The following is a 24,892-nucleotide window of genomic DNA, read 5'->3' on the forward strand; positions in this document are numbered from 1 at the left end:
AATTTCGTGAATAGCACCTGACTCGCGAAATTTGCGAAAATAAAAACCTCGCGAAATATTCGCCGTATACAGTACTTCATGATCATCGTGGAATGACCAGTAAGATTTGATACCAAGTGTAGAAATAAATGGTGATTAACATGAACTTCAATTTTACTTCAGTTAGGAATGTCAAATGGTGATGCTAGATGATGGACAGAGTAAAAATAAATCAACAATTATTGCGTGAACATGCTCTGTGATGAAATTCAAGGTCAAAGGTCAATGTCCTATGGTGTAGAATGTAATTTTCCAGCCATAACTTCCACTAGGATCATCCAGTGGTGAGATTAAAAATTAATAAAGAATTAGGTGCCTGAAGTGATAGGAGTGAAATTGCAAAGATGCAAGTCATAGGCCACCAAAATCACCAGTGGTAAGTTAATTCACCATTATTAGAGGGGTTCAAGGTCAGTCATTAGTCACTGGTCAAAATCTACAAACTTCATCAAAATGTAGAGAAGTACCATGTACTTTATATCACATACAGTGAAATGTATGAGAAATTTAGGCATCACAGTTAACAGGCGGCAGTGGAATTGCTCTTGTCGTGAGCATGTTTTCAAGTCGAGGAGTTACATTCATTTCAGCAAACATTAGACAAGAATGTGTCCTAGTGATGCAAGTATAATTTTGATTGTGTATGATTATGATGCCTCTGCCAGATGTAGCAACTGTTGTTTGTTTGTTTGCTTGTTTTCTCATTTAGAATGCTAAAGCTAATTTTCATTACTGTTTAGATGGACTTGCTATTCTGTTGCCTTGAATTTTGTTCCTTGGTACATGAACACAGTAGTTTTAAGATAATGCGATCATTCCAACGGAAAGCTTGGGATGAATTACATATTATTTCCAAGGCTGAGTCTGTCAACTGGTTCAGTTTATACCTGGTGGTACTCAGTATCCTAAGTGAATTGTATATACGGAAATTCAACTGTCCAGTTCAATATGTTGATGGACTTTCCTCTTTGTTGATGCATAAAACTGTGATGATTTTATTGTTTTGTTGTGTGTAATTTTTATACATTCATTAAACTCTGCCTCATGGGCAGAACTGACTAGCATAAAAAGTCAGCTACTAGTCATTTATCTTGTTTCTGTCATCTGAAAAGTAGTGTCAAACTAGAAAAGCACTTGGAGAGTGCAGACCTAAGCCAAGCAGCTCATTTCCACCCATATACACATGATATGCTGGAGGTAGAATGCTGATGAATGATTGATGAATGTCAGCTGGTACTGTTGAGTAACAATGATGAGGGATACGAAATGTGATTTTGTGTTTGTGCATGTGTGTGTGTGTGTGTGTGTGTGTGTGTTGACGCCAGAACCAAGTCATTGGAAATGTCTGTGATGAGAATTGGAGTCATGAGACATCAATGTGCATGAACCAAAGAGAGAAATTTGTTTATGATGATGTAGGTCCACAGGATGATGGAAGGGTAATAAAGGATGAGCATTTGATTGTGTAACCTCCTTGATGCAAAGAACTGGTCCTTCCTGTAGGACCTTGCCTTTTGCTCAGTCCAACCCAATGGCTCAAATATGCAAATCTTAGTTATTTATCATTCATTCATTCATGCATGCATCCGTCCGTCCATCCATCTGTTTGTTTGTTCGTTCTTTCATTCATTCATTGTTAGGGTAGCCCATTCACCAGTTATTAGGCCTAGTGGTCTTCCATGGGGCCCTGAATGATATTGATGAACATACGGTATACATTGTATGTACATTGAATAGCAAGATGTATACAGAAGAAAACATAGGGAATGTACATTGCAAAGTAACATAAAAAATACAGTATTTTGTTATGCCACGACATAAGTTCACTGGAATGCCAAAATATCAATTAAGCTGCTTTTTTTCAGGAACGATTAGATATCATAGAATGAATTTGGTTGTATTACTTACAAATAACAACTTAGATAATGTTAGTTCTGTTATCATTCATTAGGTTCTACTGTGCTTTTCATGCAAGTGTTTTGGACAAAGTCATATATAAGAGAGAGGGGGAGGGATGAAGACAGGGAGAGGAGAGAGGGAGAAAGAGAGACATTGAGAGTATACATGTATGTATGCATACTTTATGACAGTAGAAATAAACAGATAATATAAATATTGTAATAGGACCTATATACATGTATTAAAAATATGTTTGATAAAATTGCTGAATTGAGGCAATTGCAAAGCGATGTCATATACATAGAGCAAAGATCACATCAAACATTGAGGAATTATAGGTATATGGGGGCAAGATATTCCAAGTGTAAACAAAAAATACTCAAATCAAACAAAGCTGAAAAATATGGCAGGGTTTCAAGGTGTGTACAACAATGGTCACCAAATAGCAAATGCCTCAATCAAATCAAAATTTTCTTTTATATAATTGTCTGTATTCTTTTAACACAATTTTGCTGTATATAATAGATACATGTATTCGCAGATATTTATAGGGCGAAAAATTGCTAATTTTTCTTTATCTTATTTTATTCTATTTATTCATCTATTTATTTTTTGTTTGTTTGTTTTTATAGAGATGAAGTGATCGGACTGGATGCGCGCGCTTGAGCACTGAGCTTGAAATCTTATCTCCGATTTATAGTCTAGTCCCATTCGTAGGGTTTCTTGTTTTGGTAATTATATGCAGCCAAACATGCAGAGCTCCAAGATAATCGAAGAAGCACCAGACCATCGTGTCGAAAGCTTTGGGCCATCTTTACCTGTTTTGATAACAGAAGTTTTGCTACAAGCTGATCGTAAGTTTGAAGCCATTAGCTGGACTTTTGTTGAGTTACTTTGGTAGGAATCCGTATCCTACACTAGCAGTCGTCATTTACTGCACGTGCAAATCGTGCGGTGCTCAGTCCCACTCCTTATAATATGTGTGGAGATACTAGTAATTTATCATAGTCCGATAAACTAATTTAACATGTAAAGTTATAATTAGATGGTCTAGATGTTTTCATTTGCAGTTCTGACCTGTGTATGTATTATAGAATAGCTTACTTGTATGTCGCCAATTATGCAAAAGCACAATCGCACTTAGGCTAAAATAAAGCGTTATTGATTACTATAGTAGATACAACGTCTTGTTTCATTTCCCTCCGTAGAGGCGAGGCCAAAGGCAAAGGCAAGCCATTTCTGAACGTGGCATGGAGGGGAATTGACTCCATTAAGTTAAATGAGTCTGTGTACTTTTCACTGGCTCCTCAACTTAAGATCTTCAGTTCTACTAAACTTACTACTAACTAGAGGTTAGTGGTCTAGACTAGAATATAGACCTAGGCCTAGAGTAAAATATCCCGTTTGCGGCAGTTTAAGCATTATTAAGGGTTTTTCCAACTTGTAAACAAATCAAGCAAATTATTTTCAACCATTTCATATATCATAGACAAGATTATTCATTAACGCAATTGTTTTCATAAAAGAAATTTACCATTGACCAACGCAGTTTTCATGATTTACCAGGGCAAAACCCGGCACAATTTTCGCCGATAAGGGCGATATGCGACGTAGTATTTCTGCTTGCGGCACGATGTACAATCCCTATGCAATACGCGCGTGCTCCGCGATCTTTAGCTGAACGCCTTCACATGTCTCGCGAACATTGCGTAAGCGCCAATTCCCATTGCGAAAGCACGTGAAAATAGCGGGCGCACATGCATTGGCCGCAAACAAGATCGCAATTCTGGCGGTGTTGTTGATGTCTTTCTCGTGTTTTTCTAATTTTTTTCGATGGTAACATCCACTTTCCGAAAAAAATGGCGGCCCACATCGGCTCGCGAAAGTTCTATTTTACGTGAGGATATGTTTTCAAAATCCATGAACATCTAGAAAACGACAAAAAATCCAGTTTCTTGGACCATTGTTTCTTAACTGTTATGTTAAGAAGTATCGAAAATTTAATTTTGAATGCGATATGTTGTCATTTAGGTGAGAAAATTTCACTTTCGTCAGAGATCGTGCCCATTTTATCGGTTGGTTTTTGTTGCTTGCTAGTGTGTTAGTATATGTGTAGTGTGCATGTAACAGTGCAGTGCTGTATTTAGCGGTATATTAGCGTGTATGTTGTACCTGCCGCGAACGGCTGCACGGCCGCGTACTGCCGCAGTTACTCTATGTCATTTGAAACTTTAAAAAAATATAAAAAATAAATTTAATTGGGAACTCAAAATGAGGCATGTGGAAATACTCCAAATAGATTAATCGTTGCTGTTATGTTATTGGCTTTGTTGTACATTTTTTTTTGTACACATGTAGAATTTCTACATTTGTACAAAAATGTACAACAAAGCCAATAAACATAACAGTAATGATTAATCTGTTTCCACATGCCTCATTTTGAGTTCACAATTAAATTTATTTTATATGAGGTGTAGAAGGTCTAGATGCTACATAGAAATCTACACACTTTACAGGTGCCAGGTATAATTCCTCTATGGGCTCTTGCTGAAATGTCATGATTGATGATTGATGTCAGTTAACCTCATCTTGTGTTATTAATGATGAAAGGGCAACATTTTGATGGAACATAGTTTTGGTTTGAGGATTTGGAGGCATCTCAGTTGACTGTACACAACAGTCAAATATTTTTCAAGTTTCTTTCAACAATTGATTAATTTTTTTTTTTTTAATTTCAGGTTCTGCCAATATCAGTGTGAAGATAGATGAGTCTGGATGGGCATGCCTTGTATGCGACAGAAGACTCTTCATCTGGCGTTACAAGCAGACACATTCAACAAGGGTAGGTGTTGCTATGCATTTGGACCAAAAAAAAAAATGCATTATTTATATGTTCATCTGTGGAGAATGGCATCTACAAGTTCTTAAACAATCATTTTGTATTCAAAGAGATAGTTGATACAATTCAAGCACATTTCCTCATGTTATATCCTATGCAATGGCCTATTGTGATATGGTATTCGTGCATTTTTCAGAATCAAGTGATTGTGAATGATAGACTTTTTTCAAAATATTCTTGAGAATCAGATGTAGGATAATCATATTGTATTACATTGAGATTCTCATAGAGGTAAGAAAAGAAAAGTCAAATTTGCCTCACACATGACTGTAAGCCTTATTGGGGCAGGAGATAAAAACTTATTCAAATCATTCATTTAGCCCCTGTAGGGGCCTTGGAGCATTGCCCCAAATGCCCAAAATTTAGTAGAAAGTGAGTAAATTGAGCCATTTAAGGAGTTGCAATTCATTTGTTTTTTACACTTGAATGCATATAATAGATGAAGGAAGTCTAAAGTTCCAACATATTCTTATGCAGCCTGGACAATGCTACCAATTAGCCCTCCCAGCCACAGAGCTGTGCCACAGGGCAGAGTTGATCTGTCTCATACCTGCTGCCGGTAGCGGCGGTGAGATGGACAGCCAGGTGATAGGTGCTCTAGCCGTCTCACCAGAAGGTGTCATCCGCTATTGGCCAACAGCTCACCACGAGATCGCCTACTCTGAGCGCAGCCTGGAGCTGGCGGGGCAGGAGTGCTTCTCTCTCACAGCATTTGGAGTAAGTCATACTTTGATACTGTTTGCCACATGTTCACAGAAACTGGCATTGTCAACATAAATCTCAGTGATGGGATGCAGAAAAATGTGTCTCTTTGAATTTTCTTCTGGCTGTAAGTCCTTGAACTGTTTGTTCTTTATAAGGAGTAACCAATACAGTGGAATTGAGTGTTAGTACTCTGTAAATTTTTACCATCATCTTCTCCAGGTAATTTTTTTTAAGGCCAAGAAAGAAAATCGCTTCTAACCATGACCTTGTAGCCAAATAAAGCCAATGGTGTTACAGGGGATGTAGTAGATTTTGGACAGTGGTTCATTGAAATTTTTTAGCTCAAGTGAACAATTATGATTTCTTTCATTCGTCTGGCATTTTCCATTTTCCAGAAACTCCATGTGATGGATTAAGGAAACAGTGGTGTGTTGGGTTTATTAATATGTTTGTTTTTGTTTTTTTTAACTGACCTGAGCTTGCAGAGGAACAATATTAAGAAATGGAGGGCAAACTCTGGCAATTTTGCTTTTATTGTCTATTTGTTATCATCAAGTCTGAATGTGCCATTTGTTTAGCTCTAATTGTAAAAGACAAGACATAATTTTGAGATCAAACCTATCAGAAAAACATCACTGTCATTTACTCTGACCAGGGATTTGCACAATAGTCATGTAATATGTATAATTTCCTTTATTTCAGAAGCATCGCTGTGTGTTAGCTACAACAACAAACCAGCTTATGTTGCTGTCGGTTTCACCCTCTACCATGCAGGTAATGGTAATAAGAGTTATGCCAGTGTGTTGCTTTACAGTGGAACTGTTTCTGCTGAGAAAAATCAGAAAAAAAAGACATGTCATGATTTCATGTAGTTTATTTTTCAGCCCACTTTGTGTGGAAATATGCTTTCCATGAGCAATTTGCATTATTTATATCCACTCTTGTAAAGAGGATTAATGGTCAATCCTCAAGGTCAGATTTCAAGATCAGTAAACTTTATTAAGATGAAATAAATGGCTGTACTTTTGGCAGAATTAGTGATCACATGAGAAGGTGAAGGCATTTCACTCAACTGTGCATTGTAGCCCTGTTTTATTCTAGTTTTGTTCAGTGAAGTTGCTGCTTTCTGCTTTTTCTTTTTTTTTTTGCAGATTGAACATAAAAAGACAGTTTTACATCAAAGTTGAGGCATTCAGAATCTGTATATAAATATGAGTACAATACTTTTGTAGCTCTATATTAAATATTAATGTGTGTTCTGCAGAAAATCAAATACTGACAGTGGTACCTATTTAGGAAAGAGTTCCTTATGTCCCACCTCCCCCCCCCCCACCCCACCAACTTGCACAAAATAAACAAACCACTATTCCCCCTTACTAATTATAAACTAAGTAAAGGTTATTTAAAGTCTTCCCATAAATGTTATGACCTTTATTTAGTCCATTATTAGTAAAAAAAATAGCAATCTATCCATTTTGCGCAAACTAGTGGGGGGGGGGACATAAGGAACTCTTTCCCCTATTTAGAATATATTTTCATTTTGATTTTCCCTTTTTTTTTCTTCTTTCTTTTTTCTTTTTTGTTAGTCTCAAGTGGAAGTTCACACTTTGAAGACAAACCAAGGCTTGTTTGTGAGGATGTCATCTTTTCTCTTTGGAGGACAGAAGGAAGAAACTTCAGTGAGTGAAATCAAAATGCCCCTTTTTGTGATGTTATGTATTTTCTTTATGTGCAACAATTGCTAAGCCAGGGACAATTTGTTTTCAGGTTGTCAGTTCAACTACCTCATATTGTGTTTGTTTATTTGGCTTTTTCTTGACACTTCAAGGTGTTTATTTTTTGTTACCGTGGTAACTTGCTGTCCAATTCTGCATCATGATCAATTTGGTCTTTACGGTTTATATGAAATGTCATTCATACAAATTTCCTTGTTTGTTGCATGTCAACAACAACAACAACAAAGATATGGAAGAAAATGAGTAAAGATTTGTGTAGATGAATGGGAGATGTGAGATCTCATAATATCATCATCTCATGTAACTTGTGGAGATGGTTGCTACTTCAGATCACTAGTTTGGAAAAATGCATGAAATGTTCAATTCTGTTGACTGTTTTTTTGTTTTTGTTTTTGTCCAATGTCAAATTTTTAGCCACTGTGCCCATCCAGTTGATTTTTTTGTTTTTTTGATATATGACAACATTACTGTGGTGTAGCATTGCACTTTCAACATTAATTTAGACAATTTTTTTTTTTGCTATGTTTTTTCCATGGGGCATATTCATAATCAATACACATTATATTTCAAAGTGTTAGTATTTTTGTCAATTTCTTGAGTTCACCGATATTTGTGATATTGACCCCTTGAGGACAAATCCCAAGTAAACTGGGGCAAGTGCCTATGGGAAATGCATGTTGTAGCAAAAATCAGCCCGTCCTCAACAGGTTAGGAACACTAAAAAAATGTCTACATTTTCCTGTTTGCTTCAATTTATCAATATATTTCTCCTCTTCTTTTTTTCTTTTTTCTTTTTTTTTGTTGCGATAATGTCTGTGATGTGTCACATGTGTAGATTCTATTGCACCTTCGAAAATAGTATATTTCACAAAAATTCTGGAATGCAAAAATGTAAGTCATTTTTACTGCAGTGCATTAGGCCATTATCTAATTTCTTTTACTGCTGCAGGGTCTGAGGCGAGTACTGGCAGGATGTCTAGGAAGAGAGAGTAATGCCCTGTTTGTACTTCAGGACTCAGTCATACAGAAATGGTCCATAATGGGTCCAGGACAGGAGAAGGTCAGAGTTTGTGTTTGGAAGCCAGTTTATACCATATTCATTTTTGAGGACAGTAAAGATTCCTGTTCAGCTGCACATCAAATGAGTATGCGTATGCTCAAGTCTGTCCATATGTTCTCAGCCAATGCTAAATCCATGCCGTGATTATTTTAGTACCGGTACTTTAACTCTCTCGAGGTGCAAGCACAATTCAGCTTATTAGATTTCTTTGTGTCCATCAACTTTCATCAATTGCTTGTCGTCCATCATCTGTCACCCATAAACTCTGTTTCTTTTCCTATATGGCCTATGGAACCAGACAACTTAGAGCATGATCACTGTATCATGAAAAGTATTGTTTTTCCATCCAGTTTTAGTAAAGACAAGTTGATACCCTTATACTTCAAGCTTAATACTTGCTTGAAGGGTCCCCAGAAGAGGTACAGGATTTAGTTAATGACATACCTTTCAAGGGACAATACAGGGAATTCACGTCACATACAAACTTATCTTGAAACTCAGAATAGCATCAAACCCTTAAAGTTCTACTTGTGTTTGTCAGACATGTTTGCCTGTATTTGTTTATCCTTTTCAGTTTGCATTATGGTAATAGGTTAATGATGTTGCTATGATATCAATACACGAAGTGATGCCCCCTTTTTTTTTCGAAAAGAATTCATAACTTGAGCTTTGATGTTACATTCTACAGCTCATATATGAAAAGCAGCTGGACGTTCTCTTCAAACAACACTTCCAGAGAGAAATGGTGAGATAAGCTGTGACCATATTGCAATATGGCATTTGTAAAGATATTTCTTGCCAGGGGAATCCCTGGAGTTGACCCCTGAAGAAATAGCTGGATGGAGTATGAGAGTAGCAAATTTTCCTTGATTATAGTCGTCTATGTTCTTGTGGTAGATGTAGTAATGTTTATCAACCTTTAGTGGAATGAGTATTACTGTGTGCAGTAAATGTAGTGATATTATCCAATGATGTAATAATATTATATTTGTATATATTAATTTGTCAGAGCGCAATTCCATACCATGTCCAAATCTCCTTTAGAAGGAAGGGGGAATATTGTTACCCTTTAATGTCAGTATTACAAGACAAAGGATAGTGTATTGTTATTAAAAATTGAAATTTGGTTGAATTTTCTGTATATCATTATATTATTATGCCATGTATTGTTGTAGCCTTTCCATTCAAATGATAACAACACATCAATTTAACCAAAACTAAAAATTCATAACTTTTGAGAAAAAAAAAAATCTAGTTTCCCCTCAAATTCATCGTTGTGCTCTAATATTTATCAGAGCTATATCATTGTTATTTCGCTCCCACTGAATCCACATGTATGTTTGGGGAAGATTCCCTTTAAGCAGCATTTGCTGAATGTGTACAAATATACAACCTTTCAGCCATGCAGGTAGGTTCTTTGCCCACAAGATATCAATTCAAATGAGCACAGAAATGATCTGAATATTCTTCATCCCCCTCCCCCTCACAGGGTGCCACTTCCATGGACAACTTGAGGATTTGGCTATTGGATATGCAGCTCATCTCAAAGTAAGTTCACATTCTGAAACTATTTGACCATGCTACCAATTTATATGCTCCTTACAGTGCTACCCAAGGTAGATATATTTTCCCTTCCATTCTTTTTCTTTTTTCTTTCTTCTTTTTGGTGGATATACAGTTTATAACGCACTGCTATAGTGAACAATAGCCCTCCAAACATACGGTTTCAGATAGCCAATCATTGGTTTACTGCCATTCAACTAAATTTTAATATCTCGTACAATGCAGGACTCCCACTCAAAAGGGGACTAACATTTTATATGAATATCATGAAAACAACTGCACTCACAAAACACACCATACCCTTGGCAAGGCTAACTCATGATATCACCGTTTTAAATTATAGTTTCTATACAGATTATTAATGAATTTACTCTGTCTTGAAATGTCGCTTGCATTGTGCTGATTTTCACACTTTGTAATTAGCTTCTGTCTCTATTCATCTGTCTCTATCCATTAGTATTTCTGTGTTGTTGGCCGCAGCAGTGAACACATCAGCATCTAATCCGAAAGTCATCTTTGCTGTAGGTAAGAGACAACCTGTTTTGTTGAAGTATAGTATTAATCATGTCACTTGAAGTCATTGGCAATAAGTCATCTGTATGCAATGACATTATGAAATACTATTAGTTACCCCCTGCTTGTTCAAGGAATACAGAAAATATCTTCAACTTCTGGGAATATGGAATGAACTATAACAGCCATTTCTTGTATTTCATAAGGACAACCAGGGGCAACAAATTTATCTCTTCGTGTAATCTTACTTGTAAATTTTTGATTAAAACATAGACCCCTAATTCATATTTCAGAAACTTTGGTCTACCCCACCTCTTGTGCTTCCTAGTCCAAAAGTTATATATCCAAAACAAAGCAAAACAAAGTGGTCCTACTAAGATTTAGGTCCCACCCATTATTATGACCTCTTTGTAATTAGATATGTCTGTCATTTCAACACCAATTTACAACATAAAAGAGTCTTGAGTCTCCATAGAGCAGATGATGAGATATTGATATTTATATATCTCCTGAAGAGATCCTTATCATTTGATTTGTTGTTTGACATTGATCATTCGTCCCATTTCACTATGACGTCATCATCCGTGCAATTCTCCCTATCGCATATAGCTCTCCGAATCTGAACGCGTGTGGCGCTCCAATTTTTTTACCTTTAATTCTTGGGATATAAACTTCTGGTTATGAACACGCGATGTGTAAATGTACGCTTTTATGCACATTGAAGGCTGAAGTACCAGTATTCACAGTTCGTATTAAATTCTGTCTTATAATCTGTCGAATAATAGAGTTATTGTCTAATCTGTAACTTTGCATTTTGATGAATGGGATTCTTCTGCAAAGCGGCCCATGAATGCTGGGCCAATGATGCAAAACAACAAAATTATGGAAAATATCTATAGATGAAGGACGTGACGTGGGTTAACCGCAAAAACGGAAGTGTACATCCCAAGAGCGATCGATCAGATATCGGTATTGCGAGGTGATATCGCTTGATATTGGCTATATGCGATAGGGAGAATTGTGGCTCCATTTACTGTGCAATTTTGGATCCATACGATATGCTCCATTGCACGCTCGCTCAGAGTCCGGTACACTACGTGTGTATAAAAACATTCGCGTTTGCAGTGTGTGTATGCAATAGCGCGATAGCGTAAAGCTCTCAGTGAGCACTTTCTCAATCTCAAATTCTCTTTAGTTTCTAAATTAATAAAACATCAAATGACAAGGATCGATTTTAGGCATTAATAAATGTTTTCATTCGTGCAATGGACAGAATATTTCATTCGGTTAAAGATGAAATGTTTGATCCATTCAACTCGGCTGCACCTCGTTGAATGGATCATTTCATCTTTCACCTCATGAAATATTCTGTCCATTGCACTCATAAACATTCATTGTTTGTATAATATTATACTGACATTCAAGGAAGCTTGGCAGTTCAAAGGAATTAGTAAATGACTGTTGAATTCTTATCTACATTGATCTAATGCCTGATGTTCAACCTTCCTTATATAATGTTTCTTACATATTTTTCTTTTGCTTTCGTTTTCTTAATCAACATTCTTCTGTGACAACTACAATCCAGCCACCCTCAAGGATCAGATGAGTACGGATGCACCAACCACACTGGAAACCTTCTGGATTTCTCCAACCTCATTTTCTTTCAAGGTACTAGATATTTTTATGTGTGTCAGATGGAAATGGGTTCAACAGAAGCTGTTGTGAGTGGATGCAGTTAAGACATGTGAGATATTTTCTTCATCACTGTTATTTTAAGTGGATGTTTTGATGGATAGGTTTTTTCCAGTAATAATCATTCAAATGACTGATGATATCATCAATTATGACTTCTGCCAAACAAACAAAAAAAGTGGCATTTTCAAATTCTATCCCCATGCTCCTTTTTGCCTAAATAATTAAAGTAATACACCGCCAAATATTTACATCGGGAGATGGGTTTGTCCATAATTTAACCTGTTGAAGACAAGTCCTGAGTATACTCGGGCAAGTTTCTATGAGAAATGCCTGTTGCAGCAAAATCAGCCCATCCTCGATGGGTTAAAATGTTTATTTATGTCAGAACAACATAAATGGACAGCAAAGCCCCCATTAAAGCCAAACAACCAGAGAAAGTTTACAGAACCACACCCCCTGCCTCCCCCCAGGGTTCTGAGAAAGACATCCTTGACAGACGCCTGCTTCTGGCAGACCCAGGAGGCTCCATGTGCCATATCTACTCACAGCACTCCATCACCTGCTGCTCCGGTGAGATTTCTTGTTTGTTTGTTGTTTTTTCTTCTGTTGAGTCTGTCATTATTCACCTCAACAGACTATGATGTAGCTAAATTACAGGAAGAGTAAACAGCATATGATGCCATTTCATCATTTATAAAGTACTGCGAGAGAATTTTAATAGTCCTTTATAAACTGTGAGCCTCGATGGTTTGGAAAAAAAAAAAGAAGAAATTTCTTGAGCTTGAAATTTGCAAATCAACCAAAAAAAGAATTATAATAATGATAACCTTGTTTTCTAGATCCAGAACTGATCCACAACGTGCCCTATTTGTGTTGCATGTCAGTTTCTTGGTGGGTTATGAATAATGATTGTTCATGTGTTGTCAACAGATGGCCCCTGTTTACCTCACCTGAGCAAAGAGTCTGTGTGAGTCATCTCATAAACCCTTGCTATTTCATGGGGACTGATTTACACTCTTCTAGTGAAATATCACTGAGTAATATGTGATAAGGTAACTGTTTATGAAGGTATATAATTCTCATAAAGAGTCATCTATCACACAGATATTAAAAAAAAAAAAGATTATACCATCCTGCAATATTACAAACAGGCTTACAAACAGACAATTTGGTCTGGTTCGGTTGCAGGTGTACTTGATCACACAGCTTCCTTTCAAGATGTTAGTTTCTCCAAGTCTGGGGATGCTATTTGGGGTGCAGGTAAGTCATTGAAGATTGCTACTTGTCATTTATGCGAATGAAAAAAATCTTTAAATTATGCATTTGGAATTTATAGAGTCCTTGTTTGTGTTTTGGCTATTATTCAGTGTGTGATTTTATTTCAGGGACCCCATTTGCAATTTAAAAATATTCACCTTTGGTAATTGGTGTAAATTATGTGACTAAAGAATGAAATTGAAAGGGTGTGTGTTTCATGTACAACATGATGTGCATGTCAAATATATCATTATACCCTGTATCCACATGTTGTATTTAATGTGAAAAGCAGAAATGAGAATGAAAATCTGTTACTTTGGTTTGATAGCAATTCATCATTATGATGAAGGGTCTGGTGTTCTATCTAGATTATATCAAAGCATCATCCACTTCAGAATGACATATTTCTCAACATTATGTATAAGATTCATATTTTTGGGTCCAGAAATCACATCATCTGAATGTAAGTGTGAAACCCCGTTATTCTATCTAGGTACCATAGATGGCCAGGCGATCTTCTTTTCCAACAATCATGGACTCATCACCATCAAGTCAATGAAGTCAGATCTAACAAGGTAAGAAGGCTGCACTTATTCAAAAGAAGTACATGCATACCTATTTCCATTTTAGAAATTTAAGCAATCTGAATTTTTTGATGGTTACTACTTTAACCTGTTGAGGATGAGTCCCGAGTATACTTGGGCAGGGGTCTATGGGAAATGCGTGTTGTAGCAAAATCAGTCCATCCTCAACGGGTTAAATAAACATATAAAAATGGACATAAATTGAGATAGTCATGGGAGCAAAGGGGAACATGGGGAATAGAGAGCAGATTTATTTTTGTGATGTTGGTTAAATTAAAGAGTTGCAGATGGTAATAGTTCTTGCTTTTCTGTGAATCAGCAGCATTTTACATAGTGTCCATATATGGTTACCCACAGATAGTTGCACCCTTGAATATGTATGAAATCACATTTTATATGTCAGAGTGCATTTGTACAGCATTGTCCCATGCTTTTCACTAGCTTTAAGAAGCAGTGTAATGAAGATTTCATTTAGTAATTCATTATGAATAGGCTAATACAGACCTCCCAACTGTGTCTGAATTTGGAGGAAAAAAATCTGAATTTTGACCACTCCAAGTTCTTGTTTCTTTAGGAGTTTCCTATTTTTCTGATGATTTTACTACACACTCCTATGGGAACTGCTCTTCCCTTCCTACCTTTGAGCCAAATCATCCCTATTTAACTGTCAGGAATGTTAGAAGGTCTGCGAATTTACAGTAATATGTACTTCGGTTGTGCATTGTTACTTTCACACATTTTTCATTTGAACCGTAGTGCCAGCTTCAGCATGGATGAGAGCAGACTGGGAGGTAGTTCATCGCTGCATGAGGTAAATAAAACTTGCACCACTTCATACATGCATTAGCTGTATTGATCAAAATTGTACATGTAGAGTGATTATGCATTGTTATCATTATATTTGTACAGTTATTAGTGTGACTATGATGGTGATGATGATGACGATGATGACGATGATGACGATGATGACGATGATGACGATGATGACGATGATGATGATGATGATGATGATGCTCATCATCATCATCATCATCATCAATCATCAGTTCTTTGACAATCTCCTAGTCTGATGGGGTTGTGAAAACTCAACTGAGTGACTCTGACTTGTAGACCTCATCACCACCCCTATATGTCAGCCAGCTTTTGTGTGTTTTAACCACTTCTTTGGCACTTCTCCCAGCCCTACGGTTCTCAAAATGAAGTGTAATCTTGCTACGAAGATTTTAGGCTATTGCTGCTTCATAGCAGTAGAACAGATTCCGCTGTCGTAACACCTCAGTATATGCTTTCTGCAGCAGTCTTTGCACCAGAGCTTACTTGCCGCACACTCGGCACGAGACCGGCTGTTCCACCCAGCTGCAGTGTCCCAGGCAGTGCACCAAGAGCACCTCCTTCTGGAGGGGTCCAGTGTGGAAGACAAGGATAAAGCTAATGGGCTGAAGATGGCATTCCTCCATTCCTGCAAGCATGATATGGTAAGATCTCACTGCCAAGTTTCATTTCCTCCCCCAAACATCATTCCTTATCTCATTACCTTGCCCTGGTCGTTAGTACGATTCCACAGAGAACTGCTCACTCGGGTCAAATCAGGAGAGTTTAATGTGAGGTCTAGACAGTCTTAATACTTGTATCAAGTGAAGGAGAATGTGAATGAACAATTTCACTAGAGATACATGAAAAAAGCACCATTAGCATAATTTTCATGGCCTTGTTAATGATACTGGAACACAGAAGAACAGAAAATGTATTAGTAGTGTGTTTACTTTATTAGCTATGGACACAGTATGCCACTAGAATCTCTTCTTGTCTACCGTGTGTCGATGGCAAATTTTGTGCATTTCATTCTTCTGTTTCAAAACATTTCGTCCAATTCCAACCAAATTTGGCACAAATCATTCATAGGGGTGAGGGATGAAAAATTGTCCAAATGATTTGTATTACCCTATGGAAGCGTAGGAGCATAGCTGAAGAGACCTAACAGAATATGCATTTCTGGCATCTCCCAGAAAACCAGAAGTAGTACAACCATGTGGTATTGCATTTAGCAACCTTCAGAAAAAACAAAAAACAAAACAAAACAAAACAAAACATGTTTTTGAGCAATTTTGGGGTTGACGAAAATTTTTTGAAGGGGCGTGGCTTCGGAACGGTATGCCCGGGTGCGACAAATTTGGTCTCAAAAGTTGCGCGAGACTTGAAAGTAAAAAGTCAGCGAGCGGCGCGGTCAAAAAATTTTGCGCGCCGGAATGGTCGCGGAATTTGTCGAGGGGGGGGGGGCATTATGGCCCCCCCCCCCCCCCCCCCCCCCCCAGGTAAGTTAGGGTTAAGTATTGTTGTCCTGTAATGTGATATCCCTGATTGATGACATGTGTTCACACAGAGTAAGGCTGAGAACCTAGTCCAAGACCTGTTCCTTCAAGACACTCTTGAGCGAGGCAAGACCAACTCTTCCTTGGACCAAGCTGTAGCCACACTCAGTCAGGAGCTGATTGATGACTTCCCTGCCTCGGACCCAAGATGGGCGGAGTCTGTTCCCCAAGGTAGGACCTAGTAGTCTGCATCGTAATCTGTGAATCCACAGAGAGAGTATTTTTATCGATGTATTGTATGCTTGTACCTCTTACTCTGTATACATCGTATATTTAGTGAGTCTAATTCTTCACCAATCAGGATATCCCAACAATTTTGCGAGTGGTGAAATTCACACTTGCGGAGTACAGTACTGTATGGAGAAATTTCCACATGCACTTCACATTTATATCATATGTGAGAACTCATATTTTCTTGTGTTTTTAACTTCAAGAATAGCACCCAACTGTTGAAATTGACCACAAAAAAAAAGCCAACAACAAAAAACCTTTGGAAATATACTGTGTATACAGAAATTTTGGCTAGTTACCTCTACTACGAGTATACCTTTGCAGATTGATGCTTGAATGGCGATTGAAAAGCTTACCAAGAAGAAGTTTGTCGGTGTGTCGGGTCTATTTTACGTAAGGATAGATGATTTAGGTTAATTGTTTATTCAGGATTTTTTCAATTATGACGCTTCCAGATTCCATGGCTTCAACAGGATCCCTCATCCTTCTACACCAGCTGGAAGACAAAATGAAGGCTCATGAACATCTGATCAAGTTCATCAAGGATGTTGGAATATGGGATATGGTAAGGCTATTCAGTGTTTTGCATGTAGTTTGTGCTAGCCACACTAGATTATATCTATGATGTTTTGACAGATAGAGCTAGTCAAATGCAGCAGTGTCCTGAAGAAAAAAAAGTGTTTCCCCCATATCTCTCACAAAGTTTTCTAGATGTGTCTTCTTCCCAGATCCAGAGTTATTTGAACAAGTTTTACCACATATTAATACTCTTGTAAAGAAAGTAAATTATTCATGACAGTGGAAGTGGGAGCCCTATTTGGTACAAAACAGGGGTATTGGGTTTGGGTGGGTCTCAGGGGATCCAATTGATTCTTCCAGCTGCTTCGTATTGTGTGGTTGCATTTTATCAGACTTCCGGCAGGAATCATTCTTAATGGTAGGGAAACAGATTTGTCCATATGGTTCAGGTGGTTCCAATGGGATGGACAGAAAAGTGTGCCTGTGTGTGTTTTGGGGAGGCAGCATGTTCGGATGTGTCCAAGAGTTTTAACTGATCATCTTCCATACAATGCATGATATGACTTTCTCCAAATTTTGGAGGAATCATCCGTTTGGTGGGGAATACAAAGCTGTCTGCTTATTTCAGTTGGCCCTCCTGAGGATTCAGGGGCTGATCAAGAGATACTGCTTGCAGCACAATAATTAAACTGTATTTTGTGAGTTGTTGATTTGTGAATAAAATGATTATAGTTACACCCCAGTATGCCGTAGTATCACTGTATCACATGTGATGAGTTCGAGCATCTGATCTTCATGTTTCTTCTCCTCAGCTTCACTCTGTCGCGGTGAGAGACACCCCTCAGACCACCCACAGTCTCCTGAGTGAGCATGCAGAGAAGTTGGGTGCGGCAAGGATGCTGTGCAACCAACCAGCAAAGTGAGTCTATACCTTCATGTCTATTTTACTAGCTTAGTGCAGTGTAATAGAAACAGGTATGGGTCATTTGTGAGGGAGCAGCAGTTCATTTGACAATATAATATTCTCTGAGGAAAATGTCGAGGAAATGCAAGCCCACTCCACATCTATGTTGACTGTGATAGAGTAAGGTCACACAAACTAAATGGTAGAAATTGCATTCGAATAGGACAATAGAATAAGAAAATTCCGGAGTTTTACATTCATGGGAAACAGTTTTAATTCTCATATTCACATTGGAGGAAGTAATGATGAGAGTACTGTAAAAGTGGATATTTTTGCGCGACTAATTTTTCGCGCTTTGCCGGTTGAGAAGAGATTCCCATGTTTTTAATTCCGCGTAATCAAGACATCGACCACTGGAACATATGGCATGCAAAAATATTCGCATGCTTTTATATTCACGCTAGTTTCTGGTTGCGCAAAATACGCAAAAAATGTCAACACCGCGAAAATTTCCACTTTTACAGTATCACTTCACAAGGCTCCTACACATAAGTCTCCACAAAATCGTGTTATTTCTGCAATGAAACAATAATTAACAAGTCATACTGTTCACATGAAATAAGTGCAATGTTGTAGTAACTGGATAATGCTGACTGTTCAGGGTTAGGAGGCGGGGAAGGTGTTGTAAGTGCTTAATGTTGTAAGCAAAAAATATGATTTTGAAACACATTTTGAATGCAGACCACTGGATAATTTTATGGCAAGGACATCATCATCCCTTGTGAAATGTATATGTTGTGGTTGTAACAGGTACTACTGCTTTGTGGAAAAAATATACATCCAATTCTTAGTTAAAGTCATTTCTTTGTGTGTGGCTACTCTAACTCTTTTCTTTAATCGTAAAGTAATATGATTTACAGGTTGAACATACTATACTTGGAAGGTTTTATAATTTGGATGCAAACTTGTTCCCTGAAAACTTATTGGACTGTTGTTTGATGCTCATAGGTTCCAGGGTCTCATTGATGCAGCGATCTCTAGAGCTCTAAGGAGGAGGAAGCAGGACCAGGTCCCATCAGGGTTGACACAGAGAGACATATTTTTTAGACAGGTACAACTAATCAGACAACATTTAACCTTTATACCAAGGCAAGACAGGATTCTCAGTGAAAAAAAAAAAAAATGGATTTCCATCAGTATTGCTGTAAACAGCTGTAGAAAAAGGATCATACTATACCACATGATTGAATCCAAAGCTTTCATCTGGAGACACTGTTGATGTTGTGGTAGCTTAATTTCAGAATGTCTCAAACTTTATGGAATTACTGTAGATGTCAAATACTGTATGTGACATACATTTAGTGAGGTCTACTTTTTTTGCAAATTGGGACTTCCCAACATTTCGGGAATGGTTAAATTTGTGATTGTGGGGTACAGCGGCGGATGGAGAAATGCACACATGCACGTTGCATTCATGTGAGGATCAGATGATTTGTTTTGTGCAATGTTAAATTGCAAAGAGCAGGTTTTATATTTCGTTATAAGAAAATAGTGCGCATGGTTGAAATTGTGCTGGTGATGTCAATATTGTACTACTTGCATGCACTGAGCATATAGACGTGTATGTGCACATAGTAGGCTAGGCATCTGGGTGCAGCTGTTGCTTGCCTGTATTGCATGTACATGAACAATTCAAGGTACTTTGCTCTTCATTGTGTAAAATAACGACTTATGAAAATGTGACGTTCTGCAAAATGATGAAAAATCATGTCCAATTCTTGAATTTAAGATGCTACGTATTGAAAAGGTGTTTTTGTTTGCAATGTCACAGGTGTCAAAGATTGAGGATTTTGTCAGTGCCTTGTTGGAAGAAGAGCAGGATCTCCTGTCTAATGAACTCACTCCTCAAGATACAGTCAATATCATTTCCAATGTCAACACAATAATCCACGTAAGTAGTGAAAGGAATATTTGAGAGTCATTATCATTTGATATTATTATTTGATAGGTCATACGTGTCTTTCCCGTCATTAACTGTAATATCGTATCATAAATTGTGTTTTAGAGCTGAGGCGCACTGGTGGGCAGAGAAGCCAGCCACTGAAGTGTGAACTGTATTGACTTGATAATAATGCATAAGGCTCATTCACGTTATGCTTGAATGCTATTCTATGCCCTGCTTGATTTCACATTAATTAGGTTGACTTGAAGATGTACTAAAGACATCTATTGTGCAATACATTTTAACAATCAGACATGTTACAAGGGGACTGCCCTAAGTTTTTGGTAGTATTTGAAGGCTTAATGGAGACTGTTGAACAAGTCAGGCAACTTGAAGCCTACTTGATGTGCCAAATAGTCAAGTGAGCTATTTTACTCACTGTTTGTCCATTGTCTTTTGCCAGATGCTTTTTACATTTTCATTTTCTATATAACACATGATCTGATTTTAATCAAACTTGGCTCGAGTCTTAGGAGTAGGGGATAAGACTTTGTTCAAATGGTTTTAAGGTTACTACAAGGGAGGGCAGATTGGATTGGGGGCAGGGGAGGCCCAAAGGCCAGTAAATTGACCCATCTTTTCCAGATATACAGAAGTACAACCAACATAGATTGAGATAGTATTTAGATATGTGAAGTCATTTTTTATAGAGGCAGAGGTGGATTGAGTAGTATTTAGATATGTGAAGTCATTTTTTATAGAGGCAGAGGTGGATTGAGTGGACACCCATCAACTTTACAGCATTGTTCCTTGAAAGAAGTTTAAAGAAGTTCCATGACAAAAGAAAACAGAAATTAGTATATTCTCAATACTCTTGAATATGATAATACATATTCTGAGTTTTAGATTACAACAAGAGTGTATGTAGCTGTAATGTTTGTACCCTTTCAGTTTTCAGTGTCTGCAGTATTCTATGAACATTCAGACCTATTTTGCACCCATTGTGACCTGACATGAGATACTACCCTACACTAGAAATAATAGCATGATGTAAGAGTACTTGCCCTGCAGTACACATCAGTGTGTTGGTCATGTCCATGTTTGGGGTAGGCTAATCTGGTAATTTGTTTTTGCTCACAGAGTGTCCTCCAAGAGGCTTGGCACCTCCACCAATCCAGGAGTCTCGTCTTCCAGCCCCACAACATGGCGGCTACTGTCTCCTTGCCCTTTATCTCGTGGATCGGTAAGCTGCCATATACTTCCATTCTTCTCGTCCCAGGTCACTTCACCGAGTTTTAAACAATTGCAGTTCAGTGTCATTGCACCTGAAGCAGTTTACTGAAAAACCTTGGATTGTTTAACTCCGACAAGAATAAACATGTCTGTAGTTTCCTCCAAAGGAAATGAAAAGGTCAGACTTGTGGCCAAATAAAGTGATTTTAAGAGGAGGAGGCATCCTAGTTGACTGTTTGCATTGGGCAATTTCCTGCAAGAAATAGTTCTATTTCAAGCAAAAATGATCAAGTAACAAACTTTACAATGTTGCGTCATGCACTGATAGTTGTTACAAATCCTGTGCATTGGTCAAATAATGTGTCAATTTGAATTTTTTGTTTAATGGCTATTTCATCTGTAAAATGACATGTATGTAGAATCCTTGTATGAGAGTCTGCTTGAAAATCTGCCACGGCCCTTCCCTTTGATTCACATTGCTAATAGAGAACAGTCCTTGTATACGAAATGCAGCCCATCTTGGATACCCAGGTAATTCATAATTTTTATAACACACATATGTAATCCTTTCTCTTCCAGCTGCATCTGGACCAAAGGGCATGAGAGCACTACTTGTACAGCAGGTAATATATCATAAAGCACCAGTTATTGTAGGGAGGAGACAACCTCTTCAGATGTCTTCTGTCATTAAACCATGGCTAAAATCTTTTTCTTGTCATGATATAGGTTGTTGAAGCCCCGACAATGGATGATAGGAGTATAACTAGAGAAAAAGAAAAAAAAAAGGAGGGAAAATTTGATATTACTTTCGTAGAGTAATGTCATTTGTATATACCTTATCATGTTTACACTTTCCAGTTTGGTGGTACTACCATACTCAATGCTGTCAGACCAACAGGTAGTATGCTGTTGAGAAGACTCTGTATGTGTGACAATGTCAATAGTCTGCAAAGATTAGTCAAAGTGTGCATGCATTCACTCTTCACTTCACACAATTCCATTGTTTTGTTGTGTTTTACTGATTTCCAACTGAGCCAGTATCAACCTTCAGACACTACCATTACAGGACAGAATTACTGCCATTCATCAAGATGAGTTGAAATTTGCTGAAGTTTCATGAAGTGCAAGACCACTATGCCAATGACATCGAACTCCAAAGAATAGAAGAATGGCAATCTATTAAATGCATTCATGAGTCTTAATTCTAATCAGCAAGAACAACCATTTCATAACACTCAGGTACTGGGACACACAAAGTGTCAATATACACTCTTATTTTATTATGAATAGTCACATCGAACGGAAAGATTTTATGAGCAAAATAACTCCCACCTTGGAAGGGAAAAATTTAGCTGGAACAGAATCAGCAATTGTTATTCTGCCACAGGCTTAACATACACTCAACTGAACTTGCTACCAGCTACTCTGCCAGCCAATATCCTCTAACAACATAAGACTCTTCAGTGTTCTAAGTCTTGGGCTGTGCAGCACTCACTGAATTCTTCAACCTTCATGACTGCCATAAAAATATTGAAATTGAATGTCAAAATTGTTTTGCTGTTGAGTCTCTTTCAACCAACTGTGTCTTTTCAAGAGCTGTACTTTTTGGGAGTGCCCAAGTTTCAATGATGATCTATGTTCTATAATCGTTTCAGTGTCGCTGGTATTGTCAACTAGGCAGAGGCATCGTTTCAGACCATTCTCTTGGAAGTTATATTTTTTTTAATTTCTGTGTATATCATGGCACTTTTCATATGCATTGAATTTCAAAAAAATTGCACTGAATAGGGAGAAGTGTCTGAAGGGAATCAAGTAAAGTCTGACTTGATTCAAAGCATTTGGTACTTGTATTGGGAAATTATGCCCTCTCACCACCAAGTATGTCCAATAACAATGTTTATTGAATACTTGTATCCATTCTTCCACCCCCTCCTCCTCCCCCCCCCCCCCTCCCCTTAAAATAAAACCCTCAATAACAAACTAAAACAAAAAATACTTGCACACACTCTCACCACAGCACAACCTGACAGTGAGCCGTGCCGTAGGCTGCGCAGAGGATGCCCAGTCGAGGTCTGGTCTGTTCAGACAACTCCAGGCCTTGACTGACCTCCTTCTGGAGGGGTATGTAGCCCAGCTGGAGTCCACCATGCTGGCCGAAGGAGAAGATAGTCTCGCCTACGCTGAGCTTGAACAGCGCTACACTCAGGAGAGGTCAGCCTTCATCCATCCATTCCGTGAGTGTCATTTTTCCACTGATCATTGTCCCAGAGATGTCGACTGTTTCTCCTTGTTTTTCAGTGTTTAGTACTGTTTTTACCCCCAAATACTGCAGGTTTCGTAGAAAATACTGTTTTTCCAAATGCTGTTAATACACATTTATGTTGCAGGAAAGATGAAAACAATGTTTGTTTTTTTCCACCAAAAATAAGCTTTTCATCCACGGATCAGAATACTGTGGTGCTGTTTACAAGATTGGCACCCCTGTGGTCCCATCGTAAAGCCTGCTGTACTGATGTAATGTATTCATGATCGAGTGGTACCAGTCAGAAGAATCATAACGTGGGCAGACTGTGTATGCTCTGCAAGTGACAGTTTTTCAGAATACAATTATCTCAATTTGAAGTCCTCATAGACATATTACTATTGAAAAATATTTATGAAGTTTTTCACCACTGTTCTAAAATCCTGTTTAGTATTTAGCCTTGAAAGCTGGGACTTTGGGCAAGCATTGTTTTAGGAAAACAGTTTTGTGATATGCATATCAGATTGAAGATGTCTTGAAAGTTTTTATGTATGAAATCATACTCTGAATCAGCTCCATAATTATTCTCCATTTTTGGAGGCTGTTATATTGGGCAGGTGGACAAGTGTTCTTTGCTCACCTGAGCCATGAACTCAGATAAACTTTTGCAATCACCTTTTGTTCGTATTAGCCATCATGCTCTGTCGATGAAACAGCATTGTGTACTTTTGTCTTTTTTTTTAAAATCCATTGTCACCTTTTTTTCCTAAATTTGGCAACAATCATTCCCAGGGGAAGGGATACACAATTGCTAAGGTCTTTCATGTAGCCCCCGTAGCCCCAGGGATGTACCCAAAAGTGAATAGATATGTTGGCTATTTTCATATTTTTACTCATTCGCTCCCTATGAGAACATGGTTTTGTTGTTGACGGTTTTAGAGCTGAATGAATCAGGCTCTGCAATACACTGTATACAAATGCACTTTGTAAGTATGGGATTCTGCCTAAAACTGTTTTACCAGGCCACATGCGGTTGTGAGACAAGCATAACTTTCCTGTTCCTTGCGATGTTTACATGATTTGTATTACAGAACTTTTACTTTAATGTTTTAAAAGCAAATTAAAAGAGAGAAGAAGGAACAGGATCGTAGTGATCTATCATTATATTTGCTTCATAACAGAGGAGGCTTTGAAGCTTTGTAGCGTAAATGATTTTGAGGTTGCTCTATTTATGTGATTTGGCAACCAGTGGAGTTTGGCCAGTACGAGAGGGCAGCAGTGCTGGCAGAGAAGTACTGTGACTTTGGTATCCTTGTGGAGCTATGTAAGACAGGACCAGGAAGCAGGGACAGGCTCCACTACTATATGGACCAGTTCTCCAACAAGGTGAGCCTTCTCCCACCCCCAAAACTTTGCCCCCATTCTCACTCACACTTGGTTCCATTTTGTCCAGTTTGCCCTGTGTTGCATGGAATTTAAACCTTGGCTACAGATGATCAACT

The 24,892-nt window shown here is 37.9% G+C and overlaps 1 protein-coding gene across 1 annotated transcript in view; it reads left to right on the forward strand.

Moving 5' to 3' along the window:
* Positions 1-2,689: 2,689 nt before the first annotated feature.
* The window catches only part of LOC139743132 (nuclear pore complex protein Nup133-like), a 33,233-nt gene continuing 11,030 nt past the window's right edge, over positions 2,690-24,892 (forward strand). Inside the window, exons 1-24 of the mRNA XM_071653641.1 lie at positions 2,690-2,792; positions 4,677-4,780; positions 5,315-5,554; positions 6,245-6,316; positions 7,129-7,221; positions 8,228-8,338; positions 9,027-9,083; positions 9,828-9,886; positions 10,359-10,426; positions 12,000-12,052; positions 12,547-12,679; positions 13,298-13,369; positions 13,860-13,941; positions 14,707-14,761; positions 15,246-15,425; positions 16,331-16,490; positions 17,006-17,115; positions 17,882-17,988; positions 18,982-19,084; positions 19,805-19,924; positions 21,056-21,158; positions 21,728-21,771; positions 23,166-23,382; positions 24,640-24,776. Of these exons, the coding sequence (XP_071509742.1) occupies positions 2,690-2,792; positions 4,677-4,780; positions 5,315-5,554; positions 6,245-6,316; positions 7,129-7,221; positions 8,228-8,338; positions 9,027-9,083; positions 9,828-9,886; positions 10,359-10,426; positions 12,000-12,052; positions 12,547-12,679; positions 13,298-13,369; positions 13,860-13,941; positions 14,707-14,761; positions 15,246-15,425; positions 16,331-16,490; positions 17,006-17,115; positions 17,882-17,988; positions 18,982-19,084; positions 19,805-19,924; positions 21,056-21,158; positions 21,728-21,771; positions 23,166-23,382; positions 24,640-24,776 (2,583 nt within the window). The remainder of the gene's footprint in view (positions 2,793-4,676; positions 4,781-5,314; positions 5,555-6,244; positions 6,317-7,128; positions 7,222-8,227; positions 8,339-9,026; positions 9,084-9,827; positions 9,887-10,358; positions 10,427-11,999; positions 12,053-12,546; positions 12,680-13,297; positions 13,370-13,859; positions 13,942-14,706; positions 14,762-15,245; positions 15,426-16,330; positions 16,491-17,005; positions 17,116-17,881; positions 17,989-18,981; positions 19,085-19,804; positions 19,925-21,055; positions 21,159-21,727; positions 21,772-23,165; positions 23,383-24,639; positions 24,777-24,892) is intronic.

The sequence above is a fragment of the Diadema antillarum genome, unplaced genomic scaffold (genome assembly GCF_040938485.1).
Source record: "Diadema antillarum isolate AM-2024a unplaced genomic scaffold, OU_Dant_1.0 seq00001051_RagTag, whole genome shotgun sequence".
NCBI classification, from domain to species: Eukaryota; Metazoa; Echinodermata; class Echinoidea; order Diadematoida; family Diadematidae; genus Diadema; species Diadema antillarum.